At 39.0% G+C, this 20,299-nt stretch overlaps 1 protein-coding gene across 5 annotated transcripts in view; it reads right to left on the bottom strand.

The window, feature by feature from the left end:
* Positions 1-20,299, bottom strand: part of LOC105272327 (protein zyg-11 homolog B) — a 127,965-nt gene that overhangs the window by 79,444 nt on the left and 28,222 nt on the right. For all 5 annotated transcript variants that reach the window (XM_011314412.1, XM_011314411.1, XM_011314409.1 and 2 more), the window contains 3 exons: positions 6,912-7,146; positions 6,557-6,751; positions 3,933-4,470 (listed from right to left, as the gene is read on the bottom strand). In XM_011314412.1, coding sequence (XP_011312714.1) covers positions 3,933-4,470; positions 6,557-6,751; positions 6,912-7,146 — 968 coding nt within the window. The remainder of the gene's footprint in view (positions 1-3,932; positions 4,471-6,556; positions 6,752-6,911; positions 7,147-20,299) is intronic.

The following is a 20,299-nucleotide window of genomic DNA, read 5'->3' as shown; positions in this document are numbered from 1 at the left end:
GATCTTGACATTCTCACCACTAATCATGTAATTTTGTCGCGCTGGCCACCTATTGGGTAGACTCACGTGTTTGCGAGCATCACTTACCGTTTGGGGCGGATACTTGGAGCGACCTGCTGCCAAAAATTTTGTGAGAGGACGCTTGATTGTGGATGAGGTCGCCAATTCGACGTAGTTTTGTAATTGGAGGGATAATATTTGGAATATTTGGAGTCCAATAATAAGCAATGGCCATATCATATGGTTCTCTATCTCTCGCGTTAGTTCACTGATTAATTCTGGATTTCGATAATTATGTTTTGATGTTAATTGAATCTCATTTAATTAATTGTCTGGCGAAATTATTCTGATTCTGATTGGTCACTTTCGCGACTTTGCAGTCGGAAAAATTATTGTCGAATAATTTGGTAATTTTATCGCCATTGAATTTTATTTTAATGTATTCGAATTTTAAGGTCTCGTGACCTCGACTATATGTTAGAGTTTGAGGTCATTTCGACTTATCGCTTTTCGTTATTGAAGGTTCAAGTCATTGAATTTGTTTTGATTAATTAATTAATTAATCATTTAATCAATTCCTTTGTAACATTGTTAGACTTCAGAGACTCGTTTGATCAATTTAACTAGACGGCAGTGACTTCTGTAGATCGAATATTACTTTCCTTTGCAATCTAATTAATGTAATAATTAAATTTCCATTTAACGTGTAATCGTTTAATTGTTTTAGGGGAATTTTTATTTATTTGTGACGACAACGGTTCTCAACCATGTTTCATACTTTCGCCTCTTTTATTGTTTTGGTTAGAAATCCTTTTCTAAGCTAAATTGAAATTTGAGTAAGGCTCAATCATTTGGAGGACTCCTCTCAATCTTGAGTGTCAAGAATAAAAATTTACTCATTCCTCCGAAACTAGTAATATTGTTAGTGTCTCAAAATACTTTTCACCCTGAGAAACTTCATGCCATCGAGATATAGTGGGAAGACGAGAGACCAAAATATTTCTGGAAGACGTGGAGGAGCCCAGATTATCCCGATGACAAAACTCAGCAGAAGAATTCAGGGACAGCGTTCCTCTCCGAGCTTATGCAGTTGCACCACTGCATTCCTCGATGAGTAGAAGCAGCGGCTCCAACACAAATCTTGAGCGTGTCAAAAGGTTACGCAGGTGTCAATCCGTTTCATAAAGAAAGCACCTTCGGTTGCTCTCTAAGAGAAACATAATGAAATACACAACCAAAGTGTCTCCATAAATGTGCAAAGAATTTGAATCAATGCTTCGTCAAGGGTTTCTAGAGAAGGCATCTTGGGCCTCGGGGTTCATATCTCCGATGTTTTCAATTCCAAAAGCAGAATGGAAATTTCGACATATCTTTAATCTACGTTGCCTGAACGAATATCTAGGCCCTTCAAAATTTTGTCTGATGAACCAACGCAAGGTGCTCTCTTTCTCCAAAGGTACGACTTCCTTGTCAAAATCGATCATTCTCAAGCTTATCTACATGCTCCAATAAAATAGTCCTATCGATCATATCACGGCCAACTTTATAACATAACCTGTCTGTCAGCAAGTGGTTCGCAAACACCCTTCGCCAAAAGGAATGAGGACCTTAGTTTATCTGGACGATTTCCTAGTAGCCCACCAAGACGGCCAAACTCTTCAAAGCCAGGTTTCATATATAATAGACTTCTAACCTTCGCTGGACTGGGTGATCAACGAAGAGAAGTCCATTATGATCCGAACTGACAGAATCGAGTTTCTGGGGACCATCTGGGACACCAGCTTGAACGTCATGATTCTACCCGACGAGAAAAAAGCACGAATCTTAAAACTCCTGAGAAAGATGTTGAAGGCGGAGTCTGGAGTTGGAAGTCAGCAGCTTCTCTCCTCAGCATGCTCAACTTCGCAGCGATTGTCACTCCCCTAGGGCAACTCTTTTCTGGACAATTATGGCAGATGCTTCCCAAGCAGGCTGGGGCTTTCAGCTGGCCAGGTTTTTTTCAGCAGGAACATGGTCCTCTGCTCAGATCGGTTGACACATCAATCGCTAAGAACTTTATACTGTTCTGTTGGCGATTCAAATGCGCAAGGATGATCTTCAAGGCAGGTCAATCATGCTCCAGTCAGGCAACAAGACAATCTCGACATACATGAAGAATCAGGGAGGCATACGGTCACTGGTGCTCTTGAACTTGGTAAAGAATCTATTACTGCTTTTGGGTCCATACAATATTCTTCTGGTCTCAGTTTTTCTCCCCTGGAGGAACGACACTCTGGCAGGCAAAGAACAAACGTTACCAGACTGGCATCTGAGGGATGAGATCCTGAAAAGAGTCTTTCAGGAATGGGAAACGCCGGAAATCAATCTCTTTACCACAGCCTGATTTAAGGTTATTCGCCTATATGTCTCTTTGGAATCGAGCGATCAAGAAGCCGTTTTCATACACGAGTGCAGCAGACTCTGAGAGATGAAATTAGCCTGGATATTTCCACCACCCCACTATTTCCCAACGTTCTTCATCATCTGAACACAGCGTTCGGAATCTTCCTGTTGGTGGTTCCGAAATGGGAAAAGACGTTTTGCCGGGAAAACCTCAAATCCAGGAGTCCAGCTGATCCATTCTAGCTATACGACCAGGAGAATCACCTGACGGACCTTTCAGCGAGTCTACCCTAGCAGAACATCAAAGAAATGTCTTTAGAAGTTTGGAGAGTACTGAATGGGGCAACAGGGTATAAGGTTTAACTGAATCCGACGTCAGTCTTCTGGGGGGAAACAATGGTTAGCCTGGTGTAAATCCAAACGCATATCTCCTGACGAGCCATAGGCCCAACTGGTCTCGTACTTGTCTTCGTTATTCCAAGACAGCAAGTTAGTTTTTAGTTCAATCCGTACCGTAGAAGTATCCATAGAAGCTAGTGATCTGGTCACTTACGGGAGCAGAAATGAGTGCCGATTTGAGTTCAGATCCGTTGATTAAGGCCTTGTTAAACGCGATTAACATCCAAAGAGTCAAGCAGATAAAAGTGACTAAAACATCATCTGAAATAAGGAATCCCTGACAAACTGGATGTCACTTCATCCGCCAGAAGAAAACAGTATTTTCGACATGTCTCGATTTGTGGCCCCTACAATTACTGTTAGCTTCTGGAAGGAGGATGCATGATCTCATGCTCCTCCGGTTACACCCAGAGTGTTGTGATATTTCTGAGGACAAAATCTTTTTTCGGACAGAGTTTGGCTCCAAAACTGACAAGCCTGATTATCGACAGTCTGGTTGGCACATGAGCAGCTCACAGGTCCAGATCTTTGGCTCATTCGTCTTTCCGCTGGAAGACGACAGACTCGTCAAAGTGTTTCATACCTTTTCATCACAACAAAAAATGTAGTAAAGGCAGCATCAAGATCGATTATTGCAGGCTGGAAAAATACCGCGTTGAAAGCTGCATGAATTCATTGTTTATACTATAACAATAAAAGGTGAAGGTTCATTTCTCATTTAACCGTGGGAGTCACAATATAGCTTCTTTTCTTTTAAGTGGCGGCAGACTATAAACATGTCTCCGAAGGGTCAAGCCAAGGGTACAGACTTCAGTAGAATCATTTTCCAAGCCAAATTGTATTTATTTTTTCATATCCCAGTTATATCTCCTTTCAGCTTCTTTATTATTTAAATGAAAACTGGAACTGTTGAAGAATTTCGACGGTGGTCATTCCGCCTAATAACCTAGCGCTTAACGATTTAATTGTTGGATTTTGTCTCGGGGTTGTTGGTGCCAGAGGGCGGGCTAACAGAAGGAGAATCCCGTGGTTCTCCAGAATTTATGCCGCAATATGAGAATAGTTGCATATATAATAAAGAATTGCTTTGTAGAGAATTGCAGGAAAACTATAATAAAATTTGTATAATTAGAACAGAAATACAGACTTACCATGAGATTCGGTCGATAATCTTTATTAGCTGGGTTGGCGAGACTATCATCATAGCATACATCTGAATGTACGAGACCCAAAAATTCTAAATATGGATGAGATTTTATAAACTCCTTAAGATCCCGAACTTCGATTTCATCCTTTCCGGATATATCTAAGCTTGTCAAGTATGGCATACAATTCACAGTACGTAGTACATCTGTTATTTTGGATCTTATTGGTGCAAACATCTCAAATGTGTATGAATCACGTTCATCAGAAATGTCAAGATGCCTTAATTCATTTAATTCAAGCAGCACTGATTTCAAATTTGCGTAGCCACTTATCTTCAGATTGTACATTGCGAGACTTTTCAGCCGGTCTTTACATTTTCTTAAGGGTGTTATATCATCAACACGAGTACAGGAAATATCAAGAGTCTCTAAAGATGGCAGGTCTTCAACGACAATTTCCAATCCGTGTTTATTAAATTCTGTACCAGAAACATTTAATGTTTGAAGGGCTCGTAATTTGCTTAACGCTAAAAACACGCAGACTCTGTAAAAAAGAAGAAAATCAAAATTCTAACTTTTTGATTAATACAACTAATATTGGTATATTTTGATGCAAGCCCGGAAAACTGTTTCGTTGCCCGTGTATGCTTTAGAGAGGAGATGGACAAACTCTGAAAGCGATTGGTACTGTTCACGCCTTTAATTAGTGTTACAATGGACAATATTAACTGCTTGCTCGAATCTTTCAGAGTAGGAGTATTACAAAGTGGAGGAGCTCAAAATTCCTCGTTTCAAATAATGTGTGTAAAAACCAATTCCAATCGATTTCATAAAGGGAAAAAGAAGAAAATCCAACCCTGAATTGAATTCGAGTCTTGCCCTAACCTGAAACAGCCTGGTTATTCGTGGAAGCCAAGCGCTACACTCAGTCTAGACGAATTGTCATCTACAGGCAAAACAGAGTTGCCATACCGCAGTTTTTTTGAAAAGGTTTTTTTGATTTTATACAGCCACAGTTAATCGACTGAATGCGATCACCCGCAGAATAACCACTTTTCGAACAACGTAGTTGATAGCTCATGCAGAGCTTTTGATGATCTATCCTATTCTGGAAAAAGCAATAAGAGTTTTTGGAAAAAACGGCAACCCTGATCCAAAATTGACCCCTTTCACCAGGTAAAATATCTTTAAAAATCCAGTTCCCTTTACTCACACTGACAACCCGTTGGTATTGTTAGTCTACAGCTAAATACGCGGCTTCTTTTGGAATTTCGCTATAAGCCTTCACTTTGGTTTACCATGTGTTTCTATTTCAAATGCTGCTCAGGTATTGTTTCTGCATATTCCCTATCAGGTGTATTACCTTGTCTTACTGCGGTCAATCGTAGGTTTGTCCACTTTTCGGCGGTTGAACTTTGCTGGCGCGCAGCGGTCAGTTCTTGCCCTTTTGCTGTGCTTGTCATTTATTAATGATATTTGAGAAAGCTGACACCCTGATACTCAGCCCCTGATTTTTACTGACGAGTTATAAATCTACCTGCAGTCGGAGATTGATAAAGTTCCTGCGAGGATAGACAATGCAGGTCACTGTGTTATAGATTGGGCCGTGCGAAAGCGGTTACATAGATTTAGGCAAATTCGGATATTTCTGAATAAATATATTCAAAAATATGGTAGTTTTTCAACTCGATATTCTCAAACAACTCACAACTATTCCTGCGGTTGGCGCACCTTTGGAACACAAAAAAAAAGAAAGCCAACGATCCACCGAACCCCTTGGGCTCCATCAAGAAAACCCCAATAAGTCTGGACAGAAGTCTCTCACGCATTACCGACATGAAACATGCAGATTAATGGTGAAGAAAGAAGAAGAAGTCAGGATGAGTAACGGTCATCACTGCTATATCGGCTGTCCCGGTATGCGTTACTAGCAAATCAATGAAAATAAAAGTGACGATAAAGGCTCGGAGAAGAAGGACAGGAAGAGGATTGAGATGAAATATGACGGGAAAGTTGGAAAGGAGACTCATAAAAGCAGAATTTTAGAAACGAGTGAAGAAGAAAGGAGCTTGGAAGAGAAAACCAGGGCAGTATTTCAAACCACAGCATTTCAACATTTATTCACTACAGTTTAAACCACCCGTGTCCATCAGTGTATCAACGTGGATTGCCGAGAGGGCTAAAGGCCACATCTTCATGGTGAGCCTGGATAATACAAAGAATGGTGTATAAAAACCATATCTCCCAAGGTGATAGTGTTCTCCAACGTGGGTGTTCAAATTCTTAATTGGGAGATTAAAACCTATACACTGCTCTATAGAACATCTAGAATGATTTGGATGGGTTCTTCTAGATATTTACGAAAATATCATTTTGGATGAACGTCGAATTGGCAGACTGAGTTGAAAACTACATTTCAATTAGTTGCAAACGTAATTTACCATCGAATATATGTGATTTGATGTCACACCGTTCGAAGTCGAATTCAAACAATTGAAAAATCCAACTCCTTACAGGAATGATGTCACAGATTTTGGATTACAGTGTACAGGTGTGCAATACCGAAAAATTACAGCTCAGTGCATCAGTATAAAGTGTTAGAGGATCGATAAAAATATATACAATTTTACCTAGAACAATCTATGAAGCTTCCCTTAGCAACACTCAAAGACCGCAGGTTGAGCAAGCTCCATTCACTAAGACAACTTATTAAGTCATTTATTGTTATCTTCATCCCTTTTACTTCTAGATCGATGACTTTATGTTGTTTCAATACTTTCAATCCTTTAGTCGATAGACTAGATGCATCTTTCAGCTTCACGTGCCTACAAATTAAGTATTGCATTAGATCTCTTTTCGTTAATTTCTCTAATCAAAATGAAAACATAGTTGAGTTATACAGTCCTTTGCCTTATATTATTTTTAGGACAAAACAGTGGACATGTTCTGGAGTGAACTGACTAATCATTCTGTTTTTACAACTACCTTAATCTTGTAGTTTTTGCATCGAACAAAGTGATTGTGAGGTCTGATAAAACTTTTTTCTCGCAGAGATTTGCCAAAAGTTGTTCAGATATCTCTGCTGGTAAAAACACGTCAGGATCCTTGAAACTTAGTCTCGGTGCAGTTCCATTTGAAATGTTGTCCACAGAGCAGTTGGTAAATGTTTCCGATGATATGATCACACTACCCTCACTCGTCGAAGCACGGAATGGATCATCTTGTAATACACATATTTTTCAAATATAAGTATATTAATTAATTGAAGCTCGACAGGCAATGGGTAATTTCATAAGAAATAACAAGACTTAAATATATGAACGAATTCGCCTATTTTGTATGCAGAAAATTGCCTTAAAAAGTGTCTTACACCTTTTTCATTCAATTGTGACGGGATTACCTTATATTATATTCCACCTGGAGATTACCTTAAGACCGTCAGAATTTTCCCGGTTTTTCTACATTTGTTTCCATGCTGCTATTTCGGTCTAGCCGGACAGATTCATCGCGGGGAATTTTTATTCAGAAATTGTTCGAGTGTTGACAAAATTTATATGAAAAAAAAATTTCGCTTTTCGAATGCCCGGGCTCCAGCTTTTACGATTTGTTCCATTTCCATCCCCAACCCCTGTACCGCATTCGCTGAAAGGGATGGAAAAACCTCATTGAAGGGAAAAAACCCGGCGCTAGTACAAGTCAGCGTTGAGATCAGCTCAATTTTGAAATAATATTGTTCTCACGATTTCAATTTAGTTTTGGGTATTTTGGCATCCCAGTTGCTGACCTACCTGAAGGAAAACCTGGTGGAGCGACTGAAGAAGTGGGCAGAGCCAAATTATAGATATTTTTAGGAAAATTTAGAGTTTTTGAGGAGCCTATTGTGCGCATGCAATAGCGTCCTTTTGATAGATCAGATGATTCCCAGTCAGGATTTTACGTCGAGTTAGTTTAGATTTAAGATTATTATTATTACTTCGGGTAATTGAGTTATTTTGGAATATTCTATTTTCGAATCACATATTCGGTAGTTTCGTATTGTTAATGATCGAAAAAAATCATTCAGTTTAAATGTCTGTCGTTGCGTGATTTTCTTTTCATTCTGATAGGAGCGCGTAAGCCCGATGTTAATATCCTGTATTCTTTTCTATTGGATTTTCTATTTTTGTCAATTATAACATTTTCAATTTTTAATTGAGAACTCGTGTTATCTCCCTTGTGGATATAGACAAGAGTCGAGAGAAGAGATATCATTTACTCTCAACAAGAATTTATAGAAGCAAGTCGGTCAACATGCATAACTTTTAGTGTGGAATGGTTCGATTTAACCATTCAATCCCGACTCATAATTTCCCTGAGAGATTCAATCTAACATACGAAAATAGTATACGACAAATTTCTAATCGTCTAGTATTAACCAACGGGGAATTCAACGCACGAATTGTTACTTAATGCAGGATCACCTCGAAACTGATTTTTCTAAAATACTCTCCCCAATTATCACGGCGTCTCCAAACGATCGTTAGTCCTCACCTTTGATACCCAGGTAGGAATGGACGATGGGGAGAGGGTTCGACGAAGGTTCGGCGAAGGCTTGACAAGCCTGGGTTGAGGCTGGAATTGACCATGAGTAAAGCCTTTGTTGAACCTTGGATCGTAACAGGGGGTAGAGCCTCGATCCCAAGGCTTGCCGAAGGCTTGAAACCCAGGGCTTTCCAAAGCTTCGAAAGGCAGAGACTGTCGGAGCCTCAAATATCAGTGCTTCTTCCCAGGTGGGAATTGACCATTGGTCGTAGCTGAGACCAAGCTTGAACCAAGCTTGATCCAAGCTTGATCCAATCGTTAACTAATCCTTCAATTTATCTAGAAATTATTGATCAAAATAATGAAAAAAAGTAAAATAATTATTTTGTTGTTACTAATACAAGTCAATTTCACCCCGATTTACCTATCCCTGATGAATGGATCATTGGAAAGACCTAATTAATTAACTTAAAAATTGACCGCCGCAACCGAGATTCGAACGCACGACCCTAACATTACGAAACCTACGCCTTACCACTAAGCTAATGCGCGCCTATGATTTGTCATTTTCAATTGTACCTATGAAGTCTATGTCAACTTTGTAGAAATAATGTTGTTGAATAACGTTCTATTTGTGTAATGTAACCAACATCACTAACTATTTACTTAATTTACATTATTAACATAAGTTACTTTTTCTCGATCAACCCCCCGGTCCCCATTCCTCTGTGACTCCTAATCCTCATTACGAACATACGCACAAATTTGTTTTATCTGCAACGAATCGATTGTTATTGTTATTATTATTTTTATTACTATTATTATTATTATTATTTATAATAATCCTGAAGCGAGTCAGAGTTTACCCAGGGTGTTTCAAAGGATCTTAACTGGGCCTGAATGATTCATGCCTCGTGTGACGTACATCGTTTTTTTTTTAAGAGAGAGAGAGCCGCGCCCAACCCGCGAATCCAGCAGACCGTGGAGAAAAATTACTAAATGAATAAATATTAAAATAAAATTAAATTATGATTCCGCGATTATCCCGGACGACCCGGAGACTACGCTGAGGCGGTTAGACATTTAGAGCTTTCCCTACGAATTCCGGAATTAGCAGGAGATTAGGGAATCAGGGGAATTTTCGGTGGGAAAAATTGCAAAAATTATTCCCTGCTGAATCAGCAGGAGATTAGCGACTCATTAAGGGACGTTTAGTGTTAGAGTGGAATTATAGAATTAGTTAATTAGTGGGGCAATCGCGTCGCGAAGAGGGATAAATTAAAAGTGATCATCGGACGGGGATTTAGGGGTTACTTCGTTCGCGAAATCTTCCCGGGGTGAACAGACTGGCTGCGAGTGCTAGCACCCCTAAAAGAGGGATCCGTGAGGAATTTTATATTACGTGTTAGTGTTGAAAGGTCGGTGGGGGTGTTACGACCGGCACCTTCCCGAATTGCCGTATTAGATAAGTTAGTTAGGTTTAGTTACATCCACGGATCCCCGGGCAAAAAGAACCGGGAAAGACTAGCCGCGATAGTTCATTAGTTTGAGTTAATTATTAAAATTTAGTTCCCCCATTCAAATTTGAATGGGGAGAAATTAGCGCATCCGGACAATTAGTGCTATCGCGCTCAATCCACCGGAACTAACGTTCCGGCGAGGCACGAGTTCCGCCATCTTTTTGGCAGTTATCGCCAGGACGTACGGGCCACAGGACGTTTTTCCCCAGAGGAGCAAAAAGCAAGAAGGAAACAATGGGAGGATCCCATCCGGCCCGAAAATTTCGTGGGAAGGTGAGGAAATTTCTTTAAATTTATCCCAGTAACACCGGTTACTGGAGAACGCATAATTAATTCGGTTCGCGAGTGTAAATCGATCCTGCTCGATCAACGGATCGAAGAGCGTTTCCCTCCGTTGAGGTGTTCGCAAGGGTTTTCTCGGCCATGGTTTATCCGAAAACCACGGCTGATCGCGTGTGGAGAATTCCTCATCCCACATGGCCGTCCCTGTGGAGGTTTTAAGGCGATATCGCGCGAAAAAAGACGTGAAAATCCCGGAGGAAACCGCCGAAAACCGCCGTGGAACGCGAGAAATTTTGTTCGTCTAACCTTGAGCGGTGTCTAGGCCGTCGCGGCTTCGAGTGTTTTCCCCCACTCCGCTCCGCTCAACGTTGAGTGTGAATTCCAGCCCAACGGTGCTGAGGAAATCCCGTTTCCGAAAAAAACGGAGATTCCCTGAAATAGTGGAACTCCCCAATTTTGGGAGGATGTTCGCGAATATTCCCCCTCGCTGGTGGAGTTTATCCGATGCCGATCGGTGGAGGCATCGAGGCGTCGCGAAAATAAAACCCGTCGGAAAAATTTTTATACGCGTACCATGTACGTTGGGCGTAGTGCGATCTCTCTCGCTCTCTCGCACCGCCTCTTCCAGGCTCGCCGAGGATTTCCTCGGTGATCTTGAAAATTCCTATTCTACTACTTTATTTCCTTTTTTGTGCTGGGAATAATCCCGGACCTCTCTCGAGGGCCCACGGAATTACGTGGAGTTGGAATTGCTAATCCACCCACGGGTAAAAGTTGTAAATTAGCCCCTTATGGGGCCCTAAATCTTTTTGGGAACGTTGCGAGCCTCTCCTGAGGCCTCGTGGAAGTATGGGGAAGTTTTCAATGGGAAAATTTATAATAAATTATTTATCTTGGGTCTTGAATTTTCAGGGAAATCCTGAGCACCCTCCGGTGCCTCGCGGACTTAGATGAGGTTTCCTTTTTTTCTTTTCTTGGGAATTATCCTTACTACGGCGGGTGAAAGCAATACCGTTGACCCCGGTCAACTGGGAAATTTCCGACACCAGTGTTCGAGTCACTAAATAAAATAGATAATTTTTGGAGAAACGTTAGTGGAGTTCGAGAATTTACTTTTGAAAATTTTCGCCCTTTTCCCTGAATCCACCCCTCTCTCCACAACCTAGCATACTGAGCAGCGCAGGCATCCGTTACCTCTCCCTCAACCCCCTTGCTGAATTAGATGTAAGTACGGGTTAGTGATACGTTTTGCGGTTTTAGATTAGGTTTAGGTTTTCGAGTTGCGGATTTCTCGATCAGGAAAATTAGCTGGGGCCCGGCAACCTTTTTTTAGGTCCCGATTTTAGTTAAGTTAGTATCGGCGTGGAGGCCAGAGGGAGGAAGGGCGAAGGTGGTGAGCATTTTCGGTCGGTTAGAAAATGTCACGTAATACCCGGTTGAGCCTAATGATAAGCTTAGTATGCTCAGCCTCAGCGCGCTTAGACTGAACCGAGCATGTACTCAGCATGATATAAGTCATCCTCAAGAAACCAAAGCTGGTTCTAATCTGTTTCGAGCCTTGGACCAAGCAGCCTAAGGAGATTCAAAATATTATGAAGGCCCATAACTCAGCTTCACTGGACGAGGCCTCAGCCAAGTCTGAATATAAGCGTAGGCTATTTAGGCCCAGTACGCTGACACTTACAGAAGCCTCAATTCACCTTGTTATGAACCATGCTTATCAAAACAAGAATGATTCGAGTCTGTGTCTAGGCTTGGACTCAGCAGCCTGACGGGAGCCAGAATTGTCCAATTGTATTCCAAGGGCTTTTAACTTAGCCTCAATGGATAAAGCCTCGGCCAAGCCTGAGTATAAACCTGGCCCGTCGAGGCTCATTGAGTTGAGTTTTACATGAGCCTGTTATCAGCCTAATATATCCCACCCTCAACAAGTCAAGGTCAGTTCAGGCCTGTATTAATCCTCATATTGCCAAGCCTCGGTAGAACAAGGTTTGCAAAAGGTTGGCCCCATCGACGAGCCTTTGAATTCCTACCTGGGAAGCCTTATAAAATTGAAAGACAGAGAACCAACAATTGCCACTTACAGCCGATAGTGAAATTACAACAATTTAACGAAGAAACTGAAGAAGCTGTGATATCTGCGATATCTGCACGACTAAACAAAGAGCGAAGAGTTCATGACGGTGATTATGAGATTACTGTAAATACATCGGTAATCCTATACCAGGATCGAATAGAATATGAGTCGCAGAACGACGCAAACCCCTTTCTGTCAGAAATAGACACTGATATAACTGATATAGACAAAAACTTAGACGAGAAAGGAGAAAATTTTGGATTTTCTACAAAAGGTACAAAAGAGAACAAAATAAAAAAATCACAGAGTGGAAAATGACGTCTGCTTAGTTCAGAATATATGCGAGCACATTCAACACGAGCAGCCAGAATCATGGGCAAGAACCCTGATGATTGTGTTATCACTTATGGCCACTTTATCGACTTTGTTAACAAGTCATTCGACACCAAAAACATTTGAAAACTTACCCAAAAATCAATAAAAGCCCTTTACAAATTAACATTACCATAAGGTGTTTGTATCCATCAATTGATGACATCAGCTTTAAGAAGAGAATGACTTAGAAATAAATGACAATAAATTACAATATATTAGACCGACGGTAGTGGTCGTGCGGTTAGAGTGCTAGAGCACCGGCGGTCAAAATTTATAGCGCTCTGAACTCACAGTTTCACTGTCGAGCGGTAGTTCTGTCAAAAGGACGACTGTACCAGGGCAGGTTTTTCCCCTCGAATGAGGTTTTTCCCTCCCTTCGGCAAATGCGGTACAGGGGGTTGGGGGGTGGGAAGGGAACAAATCGTAAAGACCCGAAGGGGTATACGAGAGGAAAAAAGTTTTTTTTTATAATATATTAGAAAACCTCGGGACGCATCCGGATGAAGATACCTAACAGCTGCTTCCCCAAAATAACTATGAAAATGGACTCACAAGAAAACCAAGAAACCAATGGAACTACATTTAACTGCAACCTGGGGATCATATTTTGACATATCAGAGGCATCATTAGTCATCGAGGAGACGTTGAAAGCGGTGTGGAGGATCTGGACATCTTCGTTGGGGTAGAAAGCAAGCTCAATCCGACGGATGAGCGGTCATACGGATACTCACGATTTCAATTGAAAGTCGAGTAACCAAAGGCCATCCAAGGATTGGCCAAGATTTACAAACCAATTCCCAACCATGCTTTTTCAAAAAAAAATCGTCTAATTAAATAATTATAATTAATGATAATTCTTTCATTTTTCATATAATTGGCAGCCGATTTCCCAATTAATCACATATCTTAAAAACATCTAGCGAGTTGAACGTATATTTTTGGAACGTAACCTAAAAAAGTAGCACGGTAGTCATACATAAGTGGCCTAATATATCTCGCAGTTTTATTATTTGTTGTCAACATTACAATGTCGAGTTCGTCTCCACGTGTCTGAAAATGGAGACATTTCCAGAGATTGCAGGAAAAAGCATCTGTGCAAATGAAAGTTCCCTCTGAAAACATTTCGATGCATGAACAGTCAAGTGAAAATAAAAGTGTTGAGAAGAACGTTAATTTTGTGTCAAAGGATCATGAACTCAATGAACGCAATATTGAGGAAATGAGTGTCTCTTCAGGGCTAAATGATACTAATTTTTCTGATGATTATGAAGATTAATATATTTGGGAATATCAACAGGACTCAGAAATGTTATCTCTTCAACTATTTATCAAGAAGAAAAAATCTCGTTGTTGATCCATATAGATGGTATGCAAGTCTACCGCAATTCCAGAAAAGAGATTTGACCTATTGCTGTAAAAATCTACCATCCAAATTATATGGCTAAACCTTTTGTTGCGGCAATGTACTGTGGAGATTCTAAACTGTTCATGTTCGATTTTGTTCAAGACTTGAATGAAGAAGGAGATAAGCAATGTGTGGATTCATGGGAGGCGTTATGCTGTTGGGGTTCTATCTAGCGTGGCTGATTCTCCTATTAGAGCATTCTTGAAGAGTTGCAAAGGCCCTGGAGCCTTTTATGCCTGCGAAAGATGTGTCACCGAAGGAGTTACGGTTCGTTCTACTACACGCGGGAAACACATAGATCCAGAAATTAATGCAGAACTACGTTCCAAACAGTCCTACACTGAGAAAAAAAATTTCTTTAGCCAAGAATATTTACTAACCACAAGAAAATATATTTAGTATGTCTTATGGGAGTATTTACACAGTGATCCCCAGATTTACTAGTAGGAAGGAAATATTCTTGGCAAAAATATTTTTTTTTCTCAGTGTATGAAATGGGAACTCAACCCGAACTCCACCATGAAGGGTATGACTCTCCACTACTTTCCATAAATAATTTCGACCTTACCAAACAGGTACCTCTTGACGTCATGCATTTGTTTTATTCAAATAATATGAAATGGCTTCTGGAGAGGTGGACAAAGAGAAGTTCAGCCCAGAGGATTAAGTTGAGTGATCTTCGACAGCTTAATGTCATTATGAAGGCATGAAAATCAGATATACCATGTGAATTCCAACGTAAAATATTTGATGTGTTTAATATCGCAAGGTGGAAAGCTTCACCATTTAAATTTTTCCTCAATGATTGTGGCATCATCGTACTTCAAAATATTGTACCGGAGCCTCTGTATTGCCACTTTTCATTATTCGTATTTGCCTCTCGCATCTTCAACAGCAGACAATTAGTAGGTGATTTCAGTGGTTATGATGGGGCCTTGCTAAGGCTCGTTTTTCAGATGCTCCCTACCTTGTATAACGATGAAGGTGTTCAAATTTTGAGCTGGCACAACATTCTGTACGTTGCTGACGATGCTGCTTACTTTAATCTTCCTCTAAATGAACTCTCAGCTTTTTGGGCGGAAAGTTATATCGGTTTATTCAAAACACTTGTCCATTCCGCTAATAAAACACTCACGCAAATCGCAAATCGACTGGAAGAGCTTGAGTCTGGTGAAAACATGATAATTGCGAAGAGATACATCCTCAGTGACTGGGTAATTTCCAATTCTTCGAGAACGATGAAAATTTGTGGTGAGAATCATGTTCAATCGAGCACCATTAAAATTCATGGCCTCACATTAACAACAAAACATCAAATACTGTGGTTTTTATGAATTATAAGAAAGTTTTCATCATATCAAAAATTCTTATTAAATCTGGCAAAACAAAAATTTCTAACAATCTCAATGGTATCTACGTAGTAGGACACGAGGAGAGCAGTAGAACTCACGCTTTTGATTACCCCGATTCTTCTATTAATGTGGGAATAATTATCATCAAAGAATTTTCAGAAAAAATAAAATACTAGAAGGCTATTGAAATCCAGCATAAATGTGCGTTATTAAATGTTAAAAACAACAATATACCATCACTTTCCTCCACGAGTAAAAATCCTAGGCTTCCTGGAATATTCATTGTCAATATTCGAAAATCCAATGGTAATCGACGATGAAAGAAAGATTGGAAAAAACATTGAAAAAGAATGATGTGTATTTTATTTTCCATTCTCGTTACTTAATTTCTGTATTTTACTACTCAATTTTGAGAATTGGTGTCCGTTTTAAAACTGAACAACATATAATTTAATTGTTCCCTAAAGGAATGTTGCGAGGATCTCTGTTTTTTTTTTCAAATAATCCTTTTTGTTGAAGTGGAATATGGACTAAATCGATCCATGTATCGACTGAGCTTATGACACCGGGCAAAATGGAGGACACTAACGCCTCATGAACATTCATTGCACGTTAAATCCTTCTGAATCGTGCATTAATATCCTTCAACAAGTGCCAACAATTATTTTAGAATAAAATTCAGCGACGTATTTACGGCTCTATTCTATTTATGTTGAGTGAGTGTATGGACGGGGTTTCTGCAAATGAACAGTTTCACGATTGAGTGGAGAATCCTTAAAATTTAAAAAGCCTTACCGCCGAAAAATTCCACCAAATTTTGACCAATTCATTTTGAAAAATTCTTAGTTGTACCAGGTGTAATTGTTAAAAGATCGTAGTGCCAGAAATTGATTATTTCATAATCACCTTACTATTGAATAACTATGATATTCTAAAATGAAAAAAATATGAGTAGTCAGTTCTTTAAAACTTAATCAATTAATTATCAATTTAAAGTTCACCTTATAAGTTTTGCACATTCTTGTCAACGGAAACCACGTGAATTTCAACTTATAAACTTGACATCTCATAATTTCATATATAGATAAAAAATTAACGACAGCTTATAATACTCTTAAAGTATTCCCATTTTCGTGTTTAACTAGAAATGAATGAATTTTCAAAGATTTAACAGTGAGATCGATATAATGATAACTAGTCAGCAAGACATGAAATGGTGGAATTCAAATTTCTTGTTTCCGTGCTTTTTAATGTAAAAAAATCTTTTAAATTTAAGTAAGACTGTTACTTGCTGAACATTTAATTCCTGAAATACGGAAAACGGAATTAAATTTTTTAAATACTGCTTAGGGAATGTTCAAAAAATGTTAACCAATTTTTTTTTTATTTTCAATAGTGTTACCCAATTAATTGGCGGCCGAAATAATCAATTTGGAGTGATCTATTAAACGCAATTTGATGCACAAGTTGATATAAAAAAAAATCAACCAATTGATATTACTATGAATGCAAAATACATCAAGATAAATATTCATGTTTTTCTTTCAAAAATTAAATTTTTTGAGCATTGGCTCTCGTCACTCTGATCGCCTGCACAATACAATAGGACCCCTTTTTATGGTCCTTGGCCTAATTGGGGTTGGGAGCTAGGTGAGCACAGAGAGCGCACTTTGCCCAGGCCTGCAGTAGACTATCGCACAATTCGTATTCGAAATAAAAATCCCCAATATGTTACAACAGGAGAGGTATTGCATATTTTCATCGAAATAAATGATTTCATTAATTAAAATTGAACAAAATAAAATAAAAGAACATTGAGTAATTTGCCCCAAAATTCCATATTTGAACCGAATCTAAGTTTCGATCGATACTACTGATATAAAAAAATGCTTTTCAATGAAAAAATGAAGTTTTCTTATTGTTCACAAGAATAGAAATCACCTTCACTTGGGTGGTTAAGTAGAGTGACGTAACTCGAATAATAAAAAAAAAAAAAATTGGACTGTTAGAGCAACCAAAAAATATTGGAAAATGGGTAGAAATTATGATAAAAACTAAAAATATTGCAGAATTTCTTAATACAGAAAAATGGTAAGCAATAAGGAAAAATGAATTAATTAATCGCTATATAACGATCACGTCATTAGGTGTTACCCTTGGAATTGTTTCCACGTGCGTTATCACCAGAACGCTCAGGTGTCCATGTCTGGTGCATCGAGATCTTACAGTATCCCCTCCATTAATATCACATCTCAATCCATATAGATGTATGGACTAAAGCAATAAAAAATCGAAATTAAAAGTGTTGAGGAGGGACTCAAAGTGAGTAATCAGTTAGTCAGTATTAAAAATATTGCGAGTAATAACAATGACTCCGATGTAGTCAGTGTGCGTAGTACTAATCGTAGTCGTCAATAGTAATAGTCCGAGAAGGATCCCTTACAGTAGGGCCCGGCAACCTGGGCGCATCGGGCTCACGCGGCTCCCGAGGTTCGTTAGTGAGAGTTGGGAGAGGGGCCTCATCCACTTAAAGAAACTACCTGCTCTAATTCGATTTTGCTCTCTCCTTGAGTCCTGGTTCGACCGATACCTACAGAGGGCGACCGTGTGATCGAGCAGCAATTTTCAACTTTTCCTAAATTTGAATTATAAATACCAATTTTTCACTCGAAATAGGCAGCAATATTAGCTAAAAAAATTTTTATAATGCGTTCATCATAAGAAGTCACCCTTGACAATTATTTTGCGTTTAGACGATACTTGCCAATATTTGAAAGGAAAATAATAATTGCATCATGAGGTAAGAGTAGTGGGGATATTCGTCAGAAACTTGGTGGTGGGAAAAGTAAAATAGGAAAATTTTCAATTTCTCTAATGGAAATATTTTTGCAATTGTTGCATTTTTTAAGTGAAACTTCTTTGCGCTCGGGCTGTAATTCCAATATCTAATAAAATGAAAAAGCGACAGTAAAAGGGAGGGGATGGCGCGCGTGGTGCGGCAGTCGGATGGGAGAAAAACTTCTCCTTCTTCTTCTTCTTTGGCTCCAGCAACACTGGCTATACGGCCGAAAACCCTCTATGGGACGTTTCGGTAGTTGTCGGGGTAAGTATCAGGAAGGTAGAGGTCATTGTAATGTCTGGCGGGTGGGTTTGGTGCACTGATCTCTATATAACTGGATAGAGTATCCCTATGCCCCACTGATCTCTATATATAACTGGATGGAGCATAGCGTATAGCCCATACGGAACGAAAGCGTGCTGGATAGGAGCGACATCAGTGCCCCTATGAAAACACAAGCGTACTATTGGAAGTGTTAGTGCGCTTGCGTGACTGAAAAACGAAAGGCGGGGATGGTCATTAATGGAAGAAATCTGACGGCAGCTAAACCCCAGAGTATTGTTGCTTTTCTGTACAAGTGGTAGATTATATTGTGAAAAATGTCCCATTGTAGTTTTTGCAAAAAACGAAAAGAAAAATATGATCATTTACCTTTCCACGGGTAAGTACAATTTTTTATTTTTTTTTATAATAATAGATTTATAACAACCTTCGAGCTGAAAGAAAGGAAGAAAATAAACAACCTAGACTAGCTGGACCAGTTCTATTTTTACTCTAAATTACGCAGAAAAATCAAATATCTTGTAAAAAGTGATGTCTGTTTATTCTCTCTGATATCAATTTAATATACTTTTAGTCGAAAGTTTATTCTTCTGTAATTTTTGATAAAAATGTAGAGTTGCTTGTGTGTCGACAGTGTTATTATTGAGAGTGGTATGCTTTCGTGTAGTTTATTTTCCAAAGCTATTTTTAAAATTTTCTCAATATCTATTCTATGAATGTGCATACAGATTTCCCACCGATGAATCGATACGTAATCAATGGACTCGCAACATTGATCAACCAAGTTGGAAACCCTCGTCAGGGGACAGATTGTGTTCTGAACACTTCGAAAAGGAATGTTTTAAATTCAAACCCAACTTAACAAGTATATAAATAAAAATGCTATATTTCTTTCAGAGTTGGTGGGATCATCCTCAAGGAAAAAACCTCATCATGGCGCGAGTTCTCAATTAACTTAATTGTCTTCTTAAATTGTACATATATTTTTCTTTTACCGTTTGCTAAGTGAATTCTACAGTTGTTTCATATAAAATAAAAATCGACATAAAAGCAATGCTCCTTATCAATTCAATTATTGACCTATTTCCATTAGATCCAAGGACAAGCGAAAGGTCTTATACCTTGTACCCATTTTAAAAGTATTAAAAAAGTTATTTTTTGTATTCTTTGAATGTGCACACATAGTTTTCCAAAGTTCGTTTGAGCCTCATTTGTTGCTTCAATGTTTTTGTAGTATAAGCAAGGTTTTTGCATTAAATTTCATCTATTTTCTTTGAATTTTGGATACAAAATGATACTGAGAATATTTCCACTGCTTCGATGGTCAAATGACCATCCCCACTACTCGTTTCAAACTCACGCATGTGCATAATTGTTGCATTTAGTTCCGCGGCCCACAACTAGACAGCACTGACTCCACTCCGCCTCAACTTTTTTTGCCTATGCCCTATCCAGTCATATATAGACCCCCGGGTACTTACCCGACAAAAGTCAGTAATTCGAAGAACGCACTTATGTACTCGATTGTACATCGTTAGTACATGATTGCACCTATAAGTTTCTTGTTTGTACATCAACTGATTAATTTAAAAAAATTAATTAAATTTCGGCATGATCTTAGCCGACAACAAATTAAAAATTGATCAATAAAACCAAATTAGGGGTGTTTTCCGAAGGAAATCGTGTGTACATTACGAATTTCTTGTTTTCGTCGTTTGT

The sequence above is a fragment of the Fopius arisanus genome, unplaced genomic scaffold (genome assembly GCF_000806365.1).
Source record: "Fopius arisanus strain USDA-PBARC FA_bdor unplaced genomic scaffold, ASM80636v1 scaffold00162, whole genome shotgun sequence".
NCBI lineage: Eukaryota > Metazoa > Arthropoda > Insecta > Hymenoptera > Braconidae > Fopius > Fopius arisanus.
The sequence above is the reverse complement of the archived record's forward strand: the minus strand, read 5'-3'. Positions and strand labels throughout refer to the sequence as shown.